This window comes from Vidua chalybeata, chromosome 9 (genome assembly GCF_026979565.1).
Source record: "Vidua chalybeata isolate OUT-0048 chromosome 9, bVidCha1 merged haplotype, whole genome shotgun sequence".
NCBI lineage: Eukaryota > Metazoa > Chordata > Aves > Passeriformes > Viduidae > Vidua > Vidua chalybeata.
In genome coordinates this window covers 7,407,668-7,425,436 of record NC_071538.1, presented here as the reverse complement: position 1 = coordinate 7,425,436, position 17,769 = coordinate 7,407,668, and the positions used below count along the sequence as shown (strand labels likewise).

At 40.7% G+C, this 17,769-nt stretch overlaps 1 protein-coding gene across 9 annotated transcripts in view; it reads left to right on the top strand.

Moving 5' to 3' along the window:
* NFIA (nuclear factor I A) overlaps positions 1 to 17,769 on the top strand; it is a 249,925-nt gene that overhangs the window by 119,861 nt on the left and 112,295 nt on the right. For all 9 annotated transcript variants that reach the window (XM_053951098.1, XM_053951095.1, XM_053951096.1 and 6 more), the window contains exon 3: positions 15,998 to 16,063. In XM_053951098.1, coding sequence (XP_053807073.1) covers positions 15,998 to 16,063 — 66 coding nt within the window. The remainder of the gene's footprint in view (positions 1 to 15,997; positions 16,064 to 17,769) is intronic.

The following is a 17,769-nucleotide window of genomic DNA, read 5'->3' as shown; positions in this document are numbered from 1 at the left end:
TTTTAAAAATACAAGACACTCGGTTGACAGAAGCAAACATGGCACACGCAGAAGGCAGAGGGAAATCAAATGTTTATTTACCTTTTGGGATGAGTTGTTCAGATTGTAGATAATCCCATTAGAGTAGGAACAATCCTCTTGGATGGTGAGGTCTGTGCAGCACATGTGACCTTGGGACTAGTTTGCTGAGGCACCTGTGTCCTTACCTGAGTGGTAATGGGAATTAGTAATAGTCTTAATATCATTAATAATTTGTGAGCTCCAAAGGGTTGTTAGGTATGGGAGGAAGTGATTAAGGAAAAGGTAGAGCTGATTCTTTGCTGTCTTCCCATGGTCTATAATGGGACCAGCACAAGATCCTATAAATAGCTTCGAACATTTTAATCTGTAACATTTGGTGTAAATTGTAACTTTCAGAAACTTATCTTTTATGTGGTGCAGTTTGCTTTTATGTCCCTACTGTCTAATCTTATCTTCCCATGTGCTGAAATATAAAAATTCATTGCAATTATCTTTCCTGTAGTAAGATATCAAGGAGTTGGTACATTGTGAGGGGACTGGGTTGAAGTACAATCGACACACATTTTTTTGGATCTAAAAATACCAGTGTTCCAAAGGTCAGCTAAATGATAAATCCCATTCTAAGTGTATATATAATACACATGAATGCACACTATAAATTTGTTTTATAGATTTTCATTGAAGTGCTTCACAGTCTGATGATAATTTCAAAACGTTTCGAGTTTATCTGAGGTCGCCGGTACAGCGAGCGAGGAGGGAGAGCAGCGACGGCAAAGGCAGCGAGAGGAGGTTCTGTCCCTCTCGGCCGAGGCAGAAGGAGCCTGCCACTTTGGCTGTTGAGTATGGTGAAAATCCATCCTTGTTTTTTCCTAAAGAAGCCAGTTGGACAACTGCTCCTGTGGCCAGAGTCACTCCTGTTGATTTTAATAGGAACAGGCCCTCGTATCAGGTTGTTGACTTCTCCTTTGTTTCCCCGAGAGCATGTAGGGTGAATTTGTGCAGAGCGCAGCTGCTGGAGCTTGTGCTGCCTTTCCTGTGTGGACAGTGTGATCCACAACCCACAATTTAACAGCGTTTCTACAGCAGGGCAAACACAGAAATTCTTGTAGAAGTACTCCCAGAGCTCTCTATCCCCTCTCGTGGTCTTTTACTTTTCCATGGGAAAAGGTGGATTCGACCAAGGCCCTGTAAATAGTATAATTTACTGGAGGCATTTTTAGATGCATGAATACTAAAATGGATTTTCTCTAACATATAAGGAGAGGAGGCTTTTATTCCTTTCCAACTGGTACAATTTATTCAAGTTTGGTGGTCTTGATATGTCTTTATTAGGAGTAATAGTTAAAAAAGAGGCAGCGGTCAAGGAAACCAAAGGACTCTCATCTGTTTCTCAAAATAATAAGTATTTTTAAGTAGACCCAATGTTTCTTGTACTGAACTAAATAAAGCATTCCAGAGTAAAATAAACACGTCTTCCCATTTAGGCTTTCACTGCACAAGTCCTGTTGAAATTCGTGCTAAGAGGGCTTGAGAGTTTCCCTCCCTCCCTTGGGCGATCCCAGTGTCCGGCATTGTGTCCAGCCTGCTCCGTGCTCGGAGACAAACACAGCTGGGTGCTCAGGTTTGTGCTAGCAGGAGCTTTGGAAAGAGCTCATCAAATGAAAACGCCTCACGTGCCTCGTCTGCGTGACTGTGAGGAGCAAGTCGAGTTTTAACTACGCTTTCTGAAGTGTTACAGACAATACAGTTGCTCTTTTCACTGGATAGTGCTTACTTTTCTTTGGGATCACAAATATTTGAATACAATTATTCAGTCAGCTGGACATCTTTTTCCTCCCATTTCTGCTCGAACAGTAGTAGAATTTAGTGTTGATTTAAAAGACTGTCTGCCTTAAAGCAGATTGCAGAGTTTGCACACTGTGAATTGTAATTAAAGTGTAAGGGGTGCTTATTATGTCAACAACTGGCATGAGAACCCCCGAGCAGCAGGTGACCCCAAACATGTGACGTTTGTGACAGCTAGGATCCTTCTTTCACTGGTTTAGCAATCTGAAAGACCAAATTGAAAGAAGCCCAGAGGCTGTATATTTCATTAAGTCCCAAGGGAAGTGTGGGATACAGCTTCCTTCTGCTTTGCTGGGACGTAGCCAAAAACTTTCTAGAGGCTCTGTTTTTGACAGAGGCTTGCTGAAGGGGGGGGTAAGAAACCTTCCACCAATCACCCATAGGACCATAAATTTGACATTTCCCACAGTTTCTTTGAGGCACTGATGTTGCTGTGTCAGCAGTATGTCCCGAATCTTGTGTTGCATTGTTTGAAAAGGAACAGTCAAACTTTCAGGGGAGCTGAAATGTTTTTCTTCATTGTCCAGCAGCTCCTCTGCTGCAAAAAAAACCCACAAGGATTGTAAAGCACACCTCTCCAAACAGGGGCTGCTTTTATCAGCAGTGGGTTCTGTGCACGCTGGCAGAGCGTGTGCTGCTCTCTGATGAGACAGAAGAGTCGATAACATTTCATCCATGTTACAGAGCAGGCAGGAGATTATCAGTTATACCCACATACGGCCTGATTGCAGGAATGATAAGGAAAGGATCCTTATGAAAGCACTGCACTATGTCTCTCCCCGGTGTAATTCCAGTTGGGTTATGTCAAGAATTATCTTGGCCCAAAGGCTGAATTATATGGTGTGTAACGCAGCTTGTAATTTATTTTTAAGTAATTCTGAGTTTCGTGTTAAACAAATTCTTTGGCCGCAGACCCTGCCACACAGCCCACCAATCTTTTTGTGGGTGACCCGTGGTGCAGCTGGAAAACCCAAGCTCTTCCTGAGCCTCCACGGGAGAGCAGGGAGCACTTCCCTGCATGGTTCGGGGGGGGGAAGGGCTTTTCATCTTTGATAAGAAATTTGACTTAATTTTTTTTCCAAGGGGTTTGAAAAACAGCAAATGTGTGCTCATTCTCTTCATTTGTGGTTTGTTGCCATGACGCACTTATTAATCTGTCCATCCACACTGCCGCAGCATGTCCTGCCAACTGGTTTGTGTGCTGCTGATTCCAGACCCTTCCCTTGACTCGGTGGCACCTCCATCACATGATGGTTGAGGAGTTTTCATGCTCCCTACATCAGTTTATATGTATATATGTTTTTAATTAGTGGATGAAAGGTTTAGAATCCTTGACTCCTAAATGGGAGCATTATCACTTCTTCCACTGAGCTAGTAAGTATTTCTGGTCAAGTCACTTAACCTGTAGTCCTCATCTGACTAGAGAGATGTTACAGTAACCAGCATTTTCTAAAGAAAATAGATCAAGCTAGATAAAGATAAAATGAATTTAATAGCACTCCTTTTAGTACTTCTTTTTCAAAGGAGTATTTTGAGAATTATTGTTGATATTGTTCTTTGATCTTGGATGAAAGATGCTTTAGAAATGTAAAATATCTTTGTTTTTTGTCATCTCAGTGGCTGTGAAATTTTTCTCAGAAATGAAATTTTGGAAAACACATGCAGAAGGTTTCAGTGTAGACCCGATTGTTTAATTTTTTTAGTAGACTTTCAAAAAAAAAAAGTGACTGGGTTGTTTGTGATTACACATAGCACAGTGTGTCAGTGGAGATGTAGGTAATCTGGAGTTCTTAATGCAGCTTCCCTCATTTTGACATCATATTCCAGTGCTACTAAAAAAATAATAAAATTACTAAAATCTTGTGATTTTGAGGGTGGTTTGGAGCCCTTCCTGCCCGCTCTGTGTGTTGCCATCGTTCTCACAGGATTTTATTTCTAACCCTACACTTGGAGCCAGTCAGACTCTGGAACTGAGACAGAATTAGGTCCTAAGAAGTGCTGGAAAAGAAGCTTTGCCACCTCTCAGCCCTGGCCCAGGGCAGTGGTAGATTTAATGTCTTTGCATTTGATTTCAGTATATTCTGACAAAGACCTGCAAAGAGCCTCTTCCCTGCCAGCAGAGAAATGGGTGAAAATCCTGTTAAAAATGGCAGAGGAAGTAGTTGTAAGTCAACGAGGTGGCTGCATTTGGTCTATTCATAATTTTTGAAAAACTCATTTCTTTTGAAGCCTTAGAAAGGCTTCTAAGTGAACCCTTCCCCAAATATAAGGCTGCACCGTTAACTTTCTGGAAGGTCTGTTTCTGAAAAAAAAAAAATAAATAAACAGCATTAGTAAGAAATTTTAGGGGGATTTTTTTTGTCCAACTGAAGTTTTCAGGCTCTGTAACGTACTGCTTGCTAAAAGGCACACTCTACAATGCATTAAGTACAACAGAATATTCCTTTGCAGGATTCCCTTTGTTGCAGACATTATTTATGACATTTTAGTCAATATTTGCATGGCAGACTGTCCAAAATTATTTTGTTTTAGGCACATCACTGATAACTGGACCCATACTCTTTATCATTCTTTTACATTCATTAGTCACTCTGTAGTGTTTTTAACATTTTAAAACACTCATGCAATTCAAAGGAAAATAGATTTCAGCCAAAACGCCTTCAAAATTATCTTTTTTCCTTTGAGTTATTCAGCGATTTTTAACACTTCATATGTTTGATGTTTTTTTCTTTAGTCTCAGCAAGGCAAAGTTTTTGCAGGCTTTGACTATGCTAAAGATAGGATTTTGATAGGAAAAAAAAAAATGTGAGGTAAACTGAACTTAATGTGAAAATGTTATCAGACGTGGTGTAAGGTGTAGCCAGCCAAAAAACCTGGCTATTTGCCTTCTGTGTAAAAGGTAATTAAAAAAAAAAAAAATTACAACAAAACTAATTAGCAGATATTCTAATGCAAGAAAATGTTGCTGTTAGTAAAGTTTCTTCAATATGCCAGAAAGCAGATGGTGGCAATGGAATAGCGTTTTCTTTTGCCAGCTTTTCTATATGCTTTCTAAACCTGCAAGAGCTTTTGCTATTCAGTATTCAAATTTCTGACACTCTATGATCTTTTTCATCTTAAAACAGAAATAGAAACTGAAACTTAAAAATGTAATCAAGTCAAGCTGTCTGTTCATCAGATCATAACCATGGCTTTAAAAGTTTGATTAAAATTTCGTCTACGCAGTGTAGTTACGGGTTTGGAGAGCTCTGGACTTTTCTGGTTTTAAATTCCTTCTTCAGAATTTGGATTTTCAGTGCTGGGACCAAGTGAAAATGGATTTTAGGATGCATTTTCAGAGTCAACACATTATGCTGAATATTTTTTCAGGGGGCCAACTATATATACACCCAACTCTTTCCTATATTTATAATGATCCACTGTCCTTTGAGGTGCAGAAATAATTCCGTTTCTCCATGATTTATGGTGGTTGGACCTCAGATTTTGCTGTAACTCGTGCCGAGCCTGCAGAATGTTACTTCTCTCCAAGTTTTAACTTTCTCTTCCACTTGCATGGCTTACAAACACAGCAGAAACACAGACCAAGTAGGCTGCCTACCAAAAGGCTGCTTTTTTTTCTGCCCGAGTCTGTGGTGTTGATGCCAACATGATACTGATGCAACAAAACACGTCCCGATTTTTATGGTAATTCTCAGTTCTCCTTCGCAGTCTACAATATTGTGAGAGTAGAAACAGATCCACGGAGCAACAGTCAGTGGCAATTCTTTGTGGGCAAAACCCTCTGACTTTACACTTGGAGAAAGGCTTCGGGCTGATGGCAATATTTCTGCAATTATTTTTGGGGAAAAAAAAGGCAAAAAGAAGGGAGGAAGGGAAGAAAGGGAGCTATCGAGCAGCTTTTTCTGCTGTATAATTTCATATATCTATGTATTTTTGCCAGCAGTTTAATTTTGTATATAGCTTAAGAAAACCTGAAATGGAAAATTTTCACATGCCACGTTGAACTCCTCGCAGTGCACAGAACAAGGAAAAGACATCTGCCAGAAAAAAAAAAAAAAGAAAAAAAATTTGGCCACTACAACCAAATATGTACTTAAGAGGGACTGAAATGGGAGCCAAGAGGAAAAGTGTCAGGTACATCAAAATAAAAGAGTTGTGAAAACGGGACTGCAAGTGTAGATCCACAATAAAAAAATAGTACCTAAACTTTGCTTAGGCTGCCTCATCTGTAACTTGTTATTAATCTGCTATTGACAGAATCTCCATGGAATATCAGTTCATCTTTTGTTTATTTATTAAATGGTCACACATATCTTTATCATCAGCATCTTTTTTCCCTGTGTGAAATAGAATAATCCTGAATAGGGAATATGGGCCCGTTCTTTGAGATATTAGATCTTTTTATGTATTCTTCCCTCTCTTGGATATATAGATTCCTAGTTGAGTTTTCGGTTGATGACAGGAAAATTTTACACTTGTCCTTTCGAAGAAGGAGAAGTGGGAGAGATTGAAAAAGGAGGAGGAGGTTGGGGCTCATGCCCAGTTTGTTGGTGTGGTGAAGGTTTTTCTTTGTTTTTGCTGGCTGATGAAACCTCGAATGTCTCAGGCTGTGGAGAAACCTTAGGAATAGGCACAGGCTGAAATGCAGGAGCACTCTGATGGCCTCCACAAACAGCGTGGTTATCCACGCGCTGTTAGAATGGCCAGCTCCGGACAGCAGTTTGTGAAGCGTGTGCTTGTTCTCAGGGGCTGATTTGGCTATTTAATGGAGGGCAGTTTTGAAAAAAAAATCTGCTCTGGAAAATCTAGAGATCCTCCTTGGGCGTGACCTTGTAGCACCGCGCGCCTTGGCCGGAGGAAAGGCGCCAGCTCGCCAGCTCCTGCTTGGGATAAAGGATGAGGATGGGCACTGACGCCAATAGCCTGGGAATACGCAGCTCCCCGCCTAGGGTCCCAGAAGGATGAGTTTGTCACAATAAATAAATAACAAGGGGATGGTGGGGGATAGAGATTAATTGGGTGGCTGTACGACCGCCAATGGAGTCTCACCATATGGTGGACATAATCCTGCTTTGCTGATGTTGGTTTTCTCACCAGGGTAAAACTGCACAAAAGCAGAATGTAGAGTCTTTGACCAAAGCTACCAGATCTGCTCATCACACAGGCTCATCTCCACTTGCCTTTGTAGATGAAGTCAGGCATTGCAAAACCAGCTATTTAGTCACCCTAAATTCTGCTGTTGTTATTGTTAAACTGAGATAGAAAATACTCTGGAGAGAAATTATTTCTTGTTTTTCAAAATAAGTAATGAGAAAAAGAAAGGCAAGTGAAAGAGAAGCCGAGAGTGACTGGAAATATCCCCTTCTAGGTGACTTTGGATCTAGTCTACCAAGTAATTTTCTACATAATGTAGTTGAAGGCTTCCTAAGTGGGCTCTGCCATTGCCATTGTAATGGCTTCATTGGTGGGAGGGAGACTTCATTATCCAGAGCTCAAGAGCCCGGCCCTGTGCTTTTTACTCCTGTTAGTAACTGTGCCTCTCAAGGTAAATCACTTAACCTCTATGTGCCTTCTTCATCCCTGCATAAAGTGGGCATAGTTATGCTCACCTTTCCCACAGAGGTGTTGTAAAGCTTAGTTTAATGTTAATAAGCTGTTTTAATTTTCAGGATAAAAGGATGTTCTATAAATATACATTAGAAGTAATAATAGTTTTAATGTATGCCATTATATTATAACAGTGCTTTTCTAGTTTTAGAATTTTTTTAGTGGTTTGAAATTATTGCAGGATCAGTTTTTGTTAATTAAAGATTGACATTCAGGCAAAATTTGTTGAATTGTTCTATAAATCCGGGTCCGTGTGCACTGAGCATGCCCAGAGCTGAGCTCACCTGCACTTTGGGATCATCAGGATGGCCCTTTGGCTTTTAAAACAACTCTTTGATGCATGTGCTCAGAAGTTTGATGGCTTCTAAATAGAATGGTTCAAATATTTCAAAGCACTTGAGATTTGTATAGTGTGAAGCAATTTAAAATTATTGTACTGCAATTAATTTTAAATAACTGAGCACTGCATATGTCTAGAAACCCGTACAGATCCAAATGGAAGCTCTCTAAAAATTGAAATGATTCAATAAATTTAAATCACTCTGAAGGAATGGATGTAAGTACTGTAAATCATTTTGTGAGGGGGATAAGCAAATTTTTTTGCAAGTGAATCTGAGGGTAGAGACTCTAATTAGATTTTTTATTTTGGGGTTTATGATGATGAAATGTAGGTTAATATATATTTCCTAGGGATATGAGGGCAGCTCTTGTTGATCCATATGGTTTCTTGTAGCTCTTACATAGGCTGTTTTTTTTTTATTTCCCAAGATTACAGAAACTTAGCAATCCAACTTTGCACATATTTTTTTTCCATTACAAATATCTTTCCCTCCAAATCTGTATAAAAAGACATGAGAAAAATATTGGTCCACAGCTAGAAATGCCAAGTGTATTTTTAAATGCAGCTAAAAAAAAAAATCCTGCAGAATTAAAACCCTTTGCAGCATGGAAGCTCACATTTTGTGGAGTTGGGCTGCTCAATCAATATGAATTTTTCTATGCCTCCATCACTGATTCAGGTACAACCTGTATCTGCAGGTACCAAAGTGGATTATTGCCTGATAGCTGTTCGTTAGCTGGGAGCATGTTCTCTCTCCTTCCCTTACAGATGTATTAGAAAGATGCTATCTCGTTGTAGGGAGGCTGCTAAAAATATTGATGCGAGACCTATTGGAAAATAATGTCATTTCCATTGGCTCCAGCTCAGCTCCAGGAAAATCCACGTGCCGCTTCCTCCTCCCGCCGTCGCGCCACGCGGGTCCGTGCGGCTCCCTGAGGAGCTCAAGGGTCGCGGTTCTTCCCGAGTGCCAGGGCCAGAAATGAGAACTTGGTGCTACTCTCCTGACCCAACTGTGTCCCCAACAGCCACAGGAAAAATGGGACAGCGTGGTCCCTCCGTGTGCAAGCGCCCGGCTCTGCTCTTGGCACGAGAGCGCTTCATCCAGAGACGTGGCCACCTCTTGGCAAAGGGCTCCTGAGGGTCTGGCCGCTGGTGTTGAGGTGTCCCAGCTCCTCAGGGTGGGACAGAGCCCTTGGTGGCCGAGGGAGCCACTCTGCCAGGCTACTCCTGGTCATTGCGGTCTGGGGAGGGAAATTATTTCTGGATTTGCTCCATGGCTGGTGGGCTCTTCCTGGCTGGAGGAGCCACGGAAAGCGAGAGGGGCCCCTCAGCAGGGTCTTCCTTAAGGCCTTACCTTACTTTTAGACAGTTGTCATTATCTTTGTCTAAAGGTCATGGCTAAATTGAATAAAAGGAAAGCTGTGTGTTCCTGTCGATGCACAATGGCAGTATTGACTTTCGTAATCCAGTTTGCTGAGGGGTGAGAGAATTAAATTAGATATCTAAGCACAGAAATTGAGAGCCTTTGAAAACAAAGATAAGGAGACAGCCTGTATTTTCCTTTTCCTGGGAGCTCTGTGCTCAAGATTTTGCAGGTGTGTCATCTGATCCATGGCTTGCATCGATCAAAACTGTGCCAATGCATATTTAATTAGCAAGGGGACCCTGGATGCATTATGGCCATCATCCCTATATTGAATGGACTGTCAGACTTTCTGAATGCCTCCCCACCCCCCCGCTTCGTTGTTTGGGGAGCTTCTGCATTTTGTCTGAGCAGCTAAAAGTTTCTTTGTTTTTAGCTGGTGATGCATACAGCACCACTGAGGAGAATACAAACAAGTAAAGTCCTAAAGTGTTTATTTTGTCTAGGAAAAAGGGCTGAACCAATTTGAATCCTTTGGGTAACGGATTTTTGTATCTCTTGGAATTAAAAAAACACAGTCGCACGATGTTTACTTTAAGAATATTTTATTATAACAAATAAAATCTGTGCTGTGGGATTTCTTAAGGAAGCCTTTGATGACAATTTGAATTAAGTCAAAATTAACGTTTGCTACTGCAAAGGAATAAATAGAAAATGTTCCAGAAATGAATCAGTAAGCAGGAATCAAAGGCTGTAAACTGTTTTAAAAACAAACATTTAGAAGTGAATCAAATACTTGTTTGTAATATCAAGGAACAAATATGGGAATACACAGATTCCCCACATTCTAGGCTATCACACGATAGCAGTAAATCATTTATGGGCTTGTGAGAACAAAGAAAGTTGATTTAAAATGAAACCATTTTGATACAGCTTTAGGGTCTCGCAGCCTCTCGGTGAAGTTTCGCATTCTTATTTCCAGCGAGGAGGGAAGTAAGGGGGAATTTCTGCAGCCAAAAAAAAGTTAGGCAGGGAGCTGTGGAGATCTTTGTTTGCGTCCACCTTGGTACAAAGCCGGCCCAGCAGACAGAGTGTTGCCTGATAAACAGATGTAATACACAAAGTCTGCTTACAATACCGAGCAACAGACTGTGGGCACATGTTTTGGGCTCATTCAAACTCATCAGCATAGTCTAGCTGGCTGTTTTGTTGCTAGTCTGCTTATGGGGTAGCTTAGGAGCGTCTTACTGGTGAAGTAACAAGGAGGTTTTTTTTTGCCACAAAAGTTTTGTGGCAGGGGCTGATGGGAAAATCATTTGCATACATCTTGTTACAAAGGCTGACTACTTCCTGGCTTAGACAAAGTGTTGCCTGATAAACAGACTTAACACACAAATGTCTGTCTGGAATAAACAACAGCAAGCTTTGATTTACATTTCCATTATCAAAGATAATCTCTTTCCCAGTGTACAGGAATTAAGAGTCCTTGCCTTATAAAAAAAAAAAAATAAAACAAAAAAAAAACAAGCTGGCACCACAGGGATTTTACCAGTGCAGAACCTCGTTGGGGAGCCGTGGGGATGGGGTGCACAGTGCAGGGGTATGGAATAAAACTGGGAATCTGGTGCGGGTGTGTACATGTGTGATGGTGAGGTAGATGATAATGAAGCACTTTGAACTCCCTATAAAAGTTGACTTGAAAGCAATGGCTGGAGTAAAATGGAGAGCCAGGCCTTCCTTTAAAGAAATCCTAGTAGCCACCAAAATCGCCGTAAATAATAATTGTAGCATATATGGAGTGACCCCTATGTGTTTATATTTTAATGTATAATGAAGGGAAAGTGAGTGTAAAAAAGCCCAAGTCCTGGTCCTGGTTTCTGTTTGTAAATCCTTTAAGCTCACCACATAAGACTGTATATAAAAGAGAATTATTTCAATTTTTTTTTTTTAATGTATATAAATCTTTGGTAGAATCCATGCCCAAAATTATAGATGAAAAATTTATTGCATGAACACAACCCAGCCATATAAATTTTTTATTACAAATAGGGCTCTGAAACTTGAATAAAATATGTCAGTTTATTATACAGTATTCCCCCCACCCCCAAAACATGATATGAATGGAAAATTTAACTTGTGCACTTTTGTGGTGCTCCTGTGAGGTGCTGAGCTGGTGGTGGAGGAGAGGAACCTGCTGTATTTCACTGCAGAGCAGGCTCAGCTTGGGCAGTGGCGGTGCTGCCTTGCTCATCTGGCATCGCCGGTCATTTTTTTCCTGCACTACGTGGGGATCACCTTTACTGTTTCCAGGATAGATGTGTCTACACCTGTGGTAGCTCACGGGCTGCTGAGAGGCTCAGGTTCTGCTAGGGAGCGGCTCTACAGAGGTAAAAAATTATCTTGGCACCCATTCACTGGGTCTGCGCAAACCAGCAGACAATGAAGAGGGTCACTGCCACCCCAGTGAATTCCAGGTTGGATTCAGCCTGCCCTGGAAAACACAGTGTGTTTTTGGGAGTGCTCCACGAAGTGTCCCGTCTCTCCCCAGTCAGGTGGCCATGGAGTGGTTTAACACTGGGAAGTGCCATGGCACTCAAAAGAGGCTTTTTTTTGGTGGAGGAGTGCAACAACACTTCACCGTCTGTGTCACGGTCTACAAAAAAGAACAACATTGTCAGTCTGTTGACATTGGTCCTGTCCACGGGCCAGACTTTCCTGGGAAGGTTTTATTCTTTCCAAACAATGGAGCGCTCCCTTCCAGTGCCGCCAGCCCTGCTTCCATGCAGCCGCCGAGCAGCCCAGCTGGAGCCGTGCTCCTGCTGCAGCTGAAAAGGAAAACTGCAGCCTGAAAAGTCCAGAGCTTCTGTCCCGGAGCTGGAGGTCCCTGCCTGCGCAGGGTTTGGGATCAGGCAGATCTGGGGCTTGGTCGTGCTGAGGTAGCATATGCTTAAGGAACAGATCCAAAGAGGAACAGAGAATAGAGACGTGATAGGAAATGCTACTTTGAAAAACTAGCCAGTTTTGTTGTTTGCGGGGTTTTTTTTTTTTCCCTTTTTCCCCTAATCATAATTGATTCTTGGAAGTAGAGAGTAAAATAGCTTCAACATGTTCTTTTGATTCTGTTTGCCATGGTTGTGGTTGATATCAGATCCCCTTGAGCTTCTCTTGACCAGTAACCTTGAGCCCAGTGCACAGTCTCACTCAAACCCCAGCTAGCTCAGGGTTAAAAATTCCAACCACTAACTTTTCTCTAACTAAAAAAGCCCCCAGATAAAACCCATTGTGCTATTCAAGGTTAAGCTTCCTTAAACATAAAACTAGATTCCTTGGTGATTTTTTTTTTTAATCAGCAATCTTAATAGTGGTTCCTCACTATAATATTTCCAACTCCATCTGAAATCATTTAAATCCTCCCCTTAATAACATGCACTTTATTGTAATATACAGATTCTTTGGCTTCCTACCAGCCTTAGCTTAAGGCACCAATGAAACTCATTGCTGCAGGGGGCCGTGGATTCAAGAGGGCTCACATCTACTGTATATTTTGTTTTGTATGTTTTCCAATGGCTCTAATTATTGCAGGTGGTAGAATTTAACTGGCAGTGTTGTTGCTAAAGAAAATAGGCATAAAGTGTATACTGTTTTGCAGAATGGCTATCAAAAATATAGAAAAGAGAAAATCAAATGAATTGTTAAACTGCTCTATAGTAAGTGATTTTATTGATTTAATGCAAATGCTTATGAAAACGATCTTCCATTTATATCAATTATGTATGGGCAAAAATTAATTTATTCCTCCGGTCACCTGTTTGGCTAACTGACTCAGCAGGACAGACATTCCCCCTCCTGTTGTAGCCGAGCCCGCAAAACATGAAACGTTCAGAAAACTGGAATTTGAAAGTTTCCATGTGCAAAACAACAAAAAAGACAGGAGTTAGTGCCAACTGCTGAAAAAGCAGAGAGTGAGTGGTGGAGGCTGAGCAAGACTCCCTCGTCCTAGGCAAGACTGTAAAACACAACGGCTCTGATTTTGCCAATCCCTTAACCATGTGGCGGCACATTTATATGTGCCGGATCATCTGCGGCATCTGAATAAAATCAGGGAAGCAAAATTCTGCATAAAAACATTTTGGCTAAGTGCCTCAACCCAGTCTTCTTATCTGGGGTTTCCACAAGATGCCACCTTGCATAACAATGCTGAGCACACGCTTGCCCAGTCCATGTTTTCGGTAGCCTCCCGTGATCCCCACCGCAGGATTGAGTGGCTTTAATTCTACCTCGTCCTGTGCTTTACTGCCTTGTGCCTCTCCATGAAGAATAGTTCTTAAAGCTCTGTTGTCTTTTCCTGGGAAATTAATATTTAATTTCAGCAGAAGGGGTGGGTTGCGGGGAAGCAGAATTAGGAAAAACGCCATCGCCAGAGCCGAGGTGATAAAAGGAGAAAGTTAAAGATTCAGCGTGCAAACAAACGTCCTACGGCCAGTGGAGCCCCTCTTGTGCCACTAGCCTTGGTGTTGGAAAAACAGCACTCGAGGCAGACAAAAGTACTTTGTTTGTTCCTCCCAAGCCAGGAGCAGCTCGGGCTGTGTGCTGCCCACCGGCTGCAGGGCTGTGCTGGAGCCAAGGTGCCAGCGCCGAGCCCGGCTCCCGCGGCCGCCACCGCGGCCCTCTCGCCGCCTCCCTGGCTCGTTCCAAATTTAAGGAAAGGGAGACATGCTCCCAGTCCCACATTTCAGCAGGAACTTCTCCAAATCTGTAAATTTTTGTGGAATTCCGAGCCTACTTGAAACATAAAGCCCAAACTCTGATTGAGCCATGGCTGGCTGGAGGGAAAGTAAAACCTAAAAAATAAGCAAAGGGCTAATGCCCGCCCTGTAAAATTAAATCTGTTGAATGTTGACTTTGAATGTTAACTAAATATTTTACATTCCTGATATTTTACCTTTGTTTCTACCTTTGAGGTATAGGAAACATGAAACTTCTTGCCAAAATCCAGAATACAACAGCACTGTGCATGTTACCCCCATAGTGTATCTGCTGACACTGATTTCAGCTTCAGGGACAGATAATTCAGTAGATCAATATTTAAAACAAAATTGCAGAAGTGAGGATATTTTTCCCCCCTTATATCCATTGGCAAAATTATTAAAAATAATAAATACAAAAGAGAGGGAATGGATTCTGGGACGCACTGAGTATATATCACTTTTTAGGGGGATTTAATTGATTTTAAATAAAAGCATCATGACTGTAGCTTTCTTTGCTAAATATTCAGCATGTTTATATTCTGGAATTTATCAAGTTTTGTTTTGTGAGTGCTTTTTTTTACTTGTAGTTTTTAATTTATACAAGATTGTCCTCTAAGCTTCTGAATGATACCTAAAGCAGACAGTCAGCAGGTAAAAAAAAAATTTGAATATTTAAAATAGGCATTTTCTTTATAGTGCTCTGCGGTAATTAAAATCTTCATTTGCTTAAAAGCAAGGAGCCTTTTTAAAGCAATAAATTAGCATTGCTTGACCCAAGGTCACTGGTAGTACTGCTTCTTCCAGCACTATTAATACCTCAAAGAAAGAGAAGGGGTGGTGTTATGATTCTGTTGCAATAGAAGTAAGATTTTCAATTTAATCACAGTTAAGTGTCGTGCCCTTTTGATCTTGCATTGACTTCTTACTGAACTGTGGTCAAATTTCAGACAGCTAGTTCCAAACTCTGCAAAGTCAAGGTGAAGTCAGAAAATGGGTTTGTCACGATGAGGGGTGGTGTTGAGGCATTAGCAAGCGGTTTCATCGCCTAAGTTTTGTTTCACAGCAAAAACTTTTTCTACAGGATCAGTAAATTACAGAACAATTTCTGGGGAAAGGAAAAAAAAATGTATTAATTGCAAAAAAACAGTAATTCGAGGGATTTCTTTAAAAATATTTTTTCCCACAGGTAAAGGGACTTTTTTTCCAGTTCATAGTGACAGAAATAATTAAGAAGGAAAATGCTATTTGACTAAAGCTTCTACTAAGAATAATTTTTGGACCAAAGAGCGGTCATTTTCACATAAAGTAAAGTTAATAGCGTGTAAAAAATGCAAAACACTCATATTTACACATACCCCTTTATAGGTCGTTTATTATTTTAGGCAAATAAATTTTGCTCGTTGGAGAGTGTTAGCTGGGAGGTTGTGGGATTATTTACACAAGTTCTAAAGCAGGTCATCCAGTATCTGGACTCACTTATCCCACTTCAAATCACCACCAGCACCGTGCATTTTAGGGATCTTGTGGTGCTGTAACCACTGCGAAAGTACGCCAAAAAAATCAGCTCTTCCCTCAGTTTTGCAGATTTTGTTCCAGAAATGTGTAGCCAACAATCTCCACGACTATGTAGGGTTGCTAAGTTACCTTTCTATGCCTGCTTGGAGATATGTTTTGAGACTTTACTATGTGTTGGAGTAAGGCTCTGGTTTGTATACAACATAGAGGCTGCATTATAAAAAACATGTAGGAGAGTCATTTAAATATGCCTTCTTTAAAAAGAAGGATTCTCAAAGCTTAATTTATGCCAACACACACCCCGAGCACTCTGTGTAGTGCCACAAACAAGATTCCCTTTTTTAATTTTTTTCTTTTTTCTTTTTTCTTTTTTCTTTTTTTTTTTTTTTTTTTGGCTAGCAAACATATTACCTAGGCACGGGACTTTTGCATTATCATGTCCTAGTGCAACACTCCTGTCCTCAGTTTGTACTCTCAGCCTTTTGAGGAAGTCTGGCGCCTCTGATCTATTTTCCACAGCAGACCCTGTAATTTTTGGCTGTATTTTATGTTTTTCAGATTCAAGTCAATCTGAAAGTCCCAGCCAGCCAAGTGAAGCTGATATTAAGGACCAGCCAGAAAATGGTAAGTTCTTACCTGCTGCTCCTGCTTTGGGATATTAAAACAGCCCATATTTATAAAGATTTTTTTTTTCCCCCATGTCTAATATAAAAAGATGATTCAGAATAATTGACATGGGATGGCTACAAATAGGTTGTGCACTCTCCTCATAGTTAAAATGCTACTGTTTCACTAATCTAAGGTAGCATTTCTTTGTCCAGTCCTGGAGAGAGACTTTTTTTTTTTTCCCCCTTTAAAATTAATTTTAATTAGGGAGATGCCATTAAAGAGCCTGATGTATGCAACCCTTATCCTTATTCCTCCATAGCAAAGGCTTTCAGTCCTGGGCCTTGAGTCATGACCTTCAGGGGAGCAGATACAACAGGAAAACAGATCAGGGAGGTTCAGCTACAGCTCCTTGGTGCTTCTCTCCATGTTCTCCAGTGGCAGTGGCTGCAGTGGAAGCATTAGCAGAACTGGGACTTTTGGGAAAACTCATATTCTCTGGACCAGGACAGATTCAAAGTAGAAGCAATGGCTTCTACTGAACCAATGGCTTGCTTTGTAAAGCAACCTGGGGGGAAAAAAAAATCATTCCGTAATAGTGGATTTCTGTGGGGACTGTATGTGAAAAGATGACTATGTGTGTAATGGAACAGCTTCTCTTCCATTTTGTGTTTAGCTAAGGTAGACCTCAACAATTTTTGTCGGGCCATCAGCAACTGAGTTTTGTTTTGCTACTAATATTTAGGACTTAGAATAAGGGATGATTATTAGTCGTAGTTTTTCTTCACCTCTTTTATCTATAACCAGAACTTTTTTTTGTAAGACCTAAAGGTAGATTGTGTTATCCACTACACTTGGGGTCTACTCTACAGAAAAGAAACTGTGTGAAGGGTTTATGCCTCTGAAGCCCTGTCACCATTTCTGGGATGTGTAAATCCATGTAGAAATACTGTGTCTGTAGTAATACACGTGGGATTTCACTTTCACAGAGGAACTAACTGCTTTGCCTTAAACCTCTACAAGGGACAGTGAGGCTGAGGGGCTTCATCTGGACTGCTTTGGGGTTAGAGTGTAATATTAAGGGAAGAAGAAGAGGTTTAGGTACATAAAAACCTTTAACTAGAAGCATGAATCATAGGACATGGAACATAGGGCTCATTGGGCTGCTGAGATTTTGGCTACTTGGGCTCCTGTATTTTCCTTCCATTAGATATGAAAGGTTTCATATTTTGATAGATTTTGTGCTGTTCATCTCTAAACATACCATCTTAAAACATTGCTGTTGTTTCTGAAAGACAGCGCCTAATTTCCCTTATCAATCCTGTTCACAGAAATTCTAATTTGTAGCCAAAGGATTGCAAGGTTAAGAGAAGAACTGACTAAACTGTGATTTTTGTTCTGCCAATTCTGCTATTTTTTTTTATGGGGAATATGTTGCCTGTGTTTATTAAATCATATTTTAATTTAGAATGTATTAGGCACCAAGCATGTTATTATTTCATGTTTAGATAATATTCTTTCGCAGCTATTAAAGCACAGTTCATCTTACCCTGCAGTTTCTTAGTCTTTAACAAAGCTTGCTACTCAACAACTGCCCCGAAAAGCAGCAATGTCAGTGTTTAATAATGTAGAATCTGTAAAAGCCTAGTGAAATGAAATATCTCTGATTTGGAGCCTGAGCCTTCTTTGTAAAACAATCTTTTAGCGAATTCTTGGAACTTTGC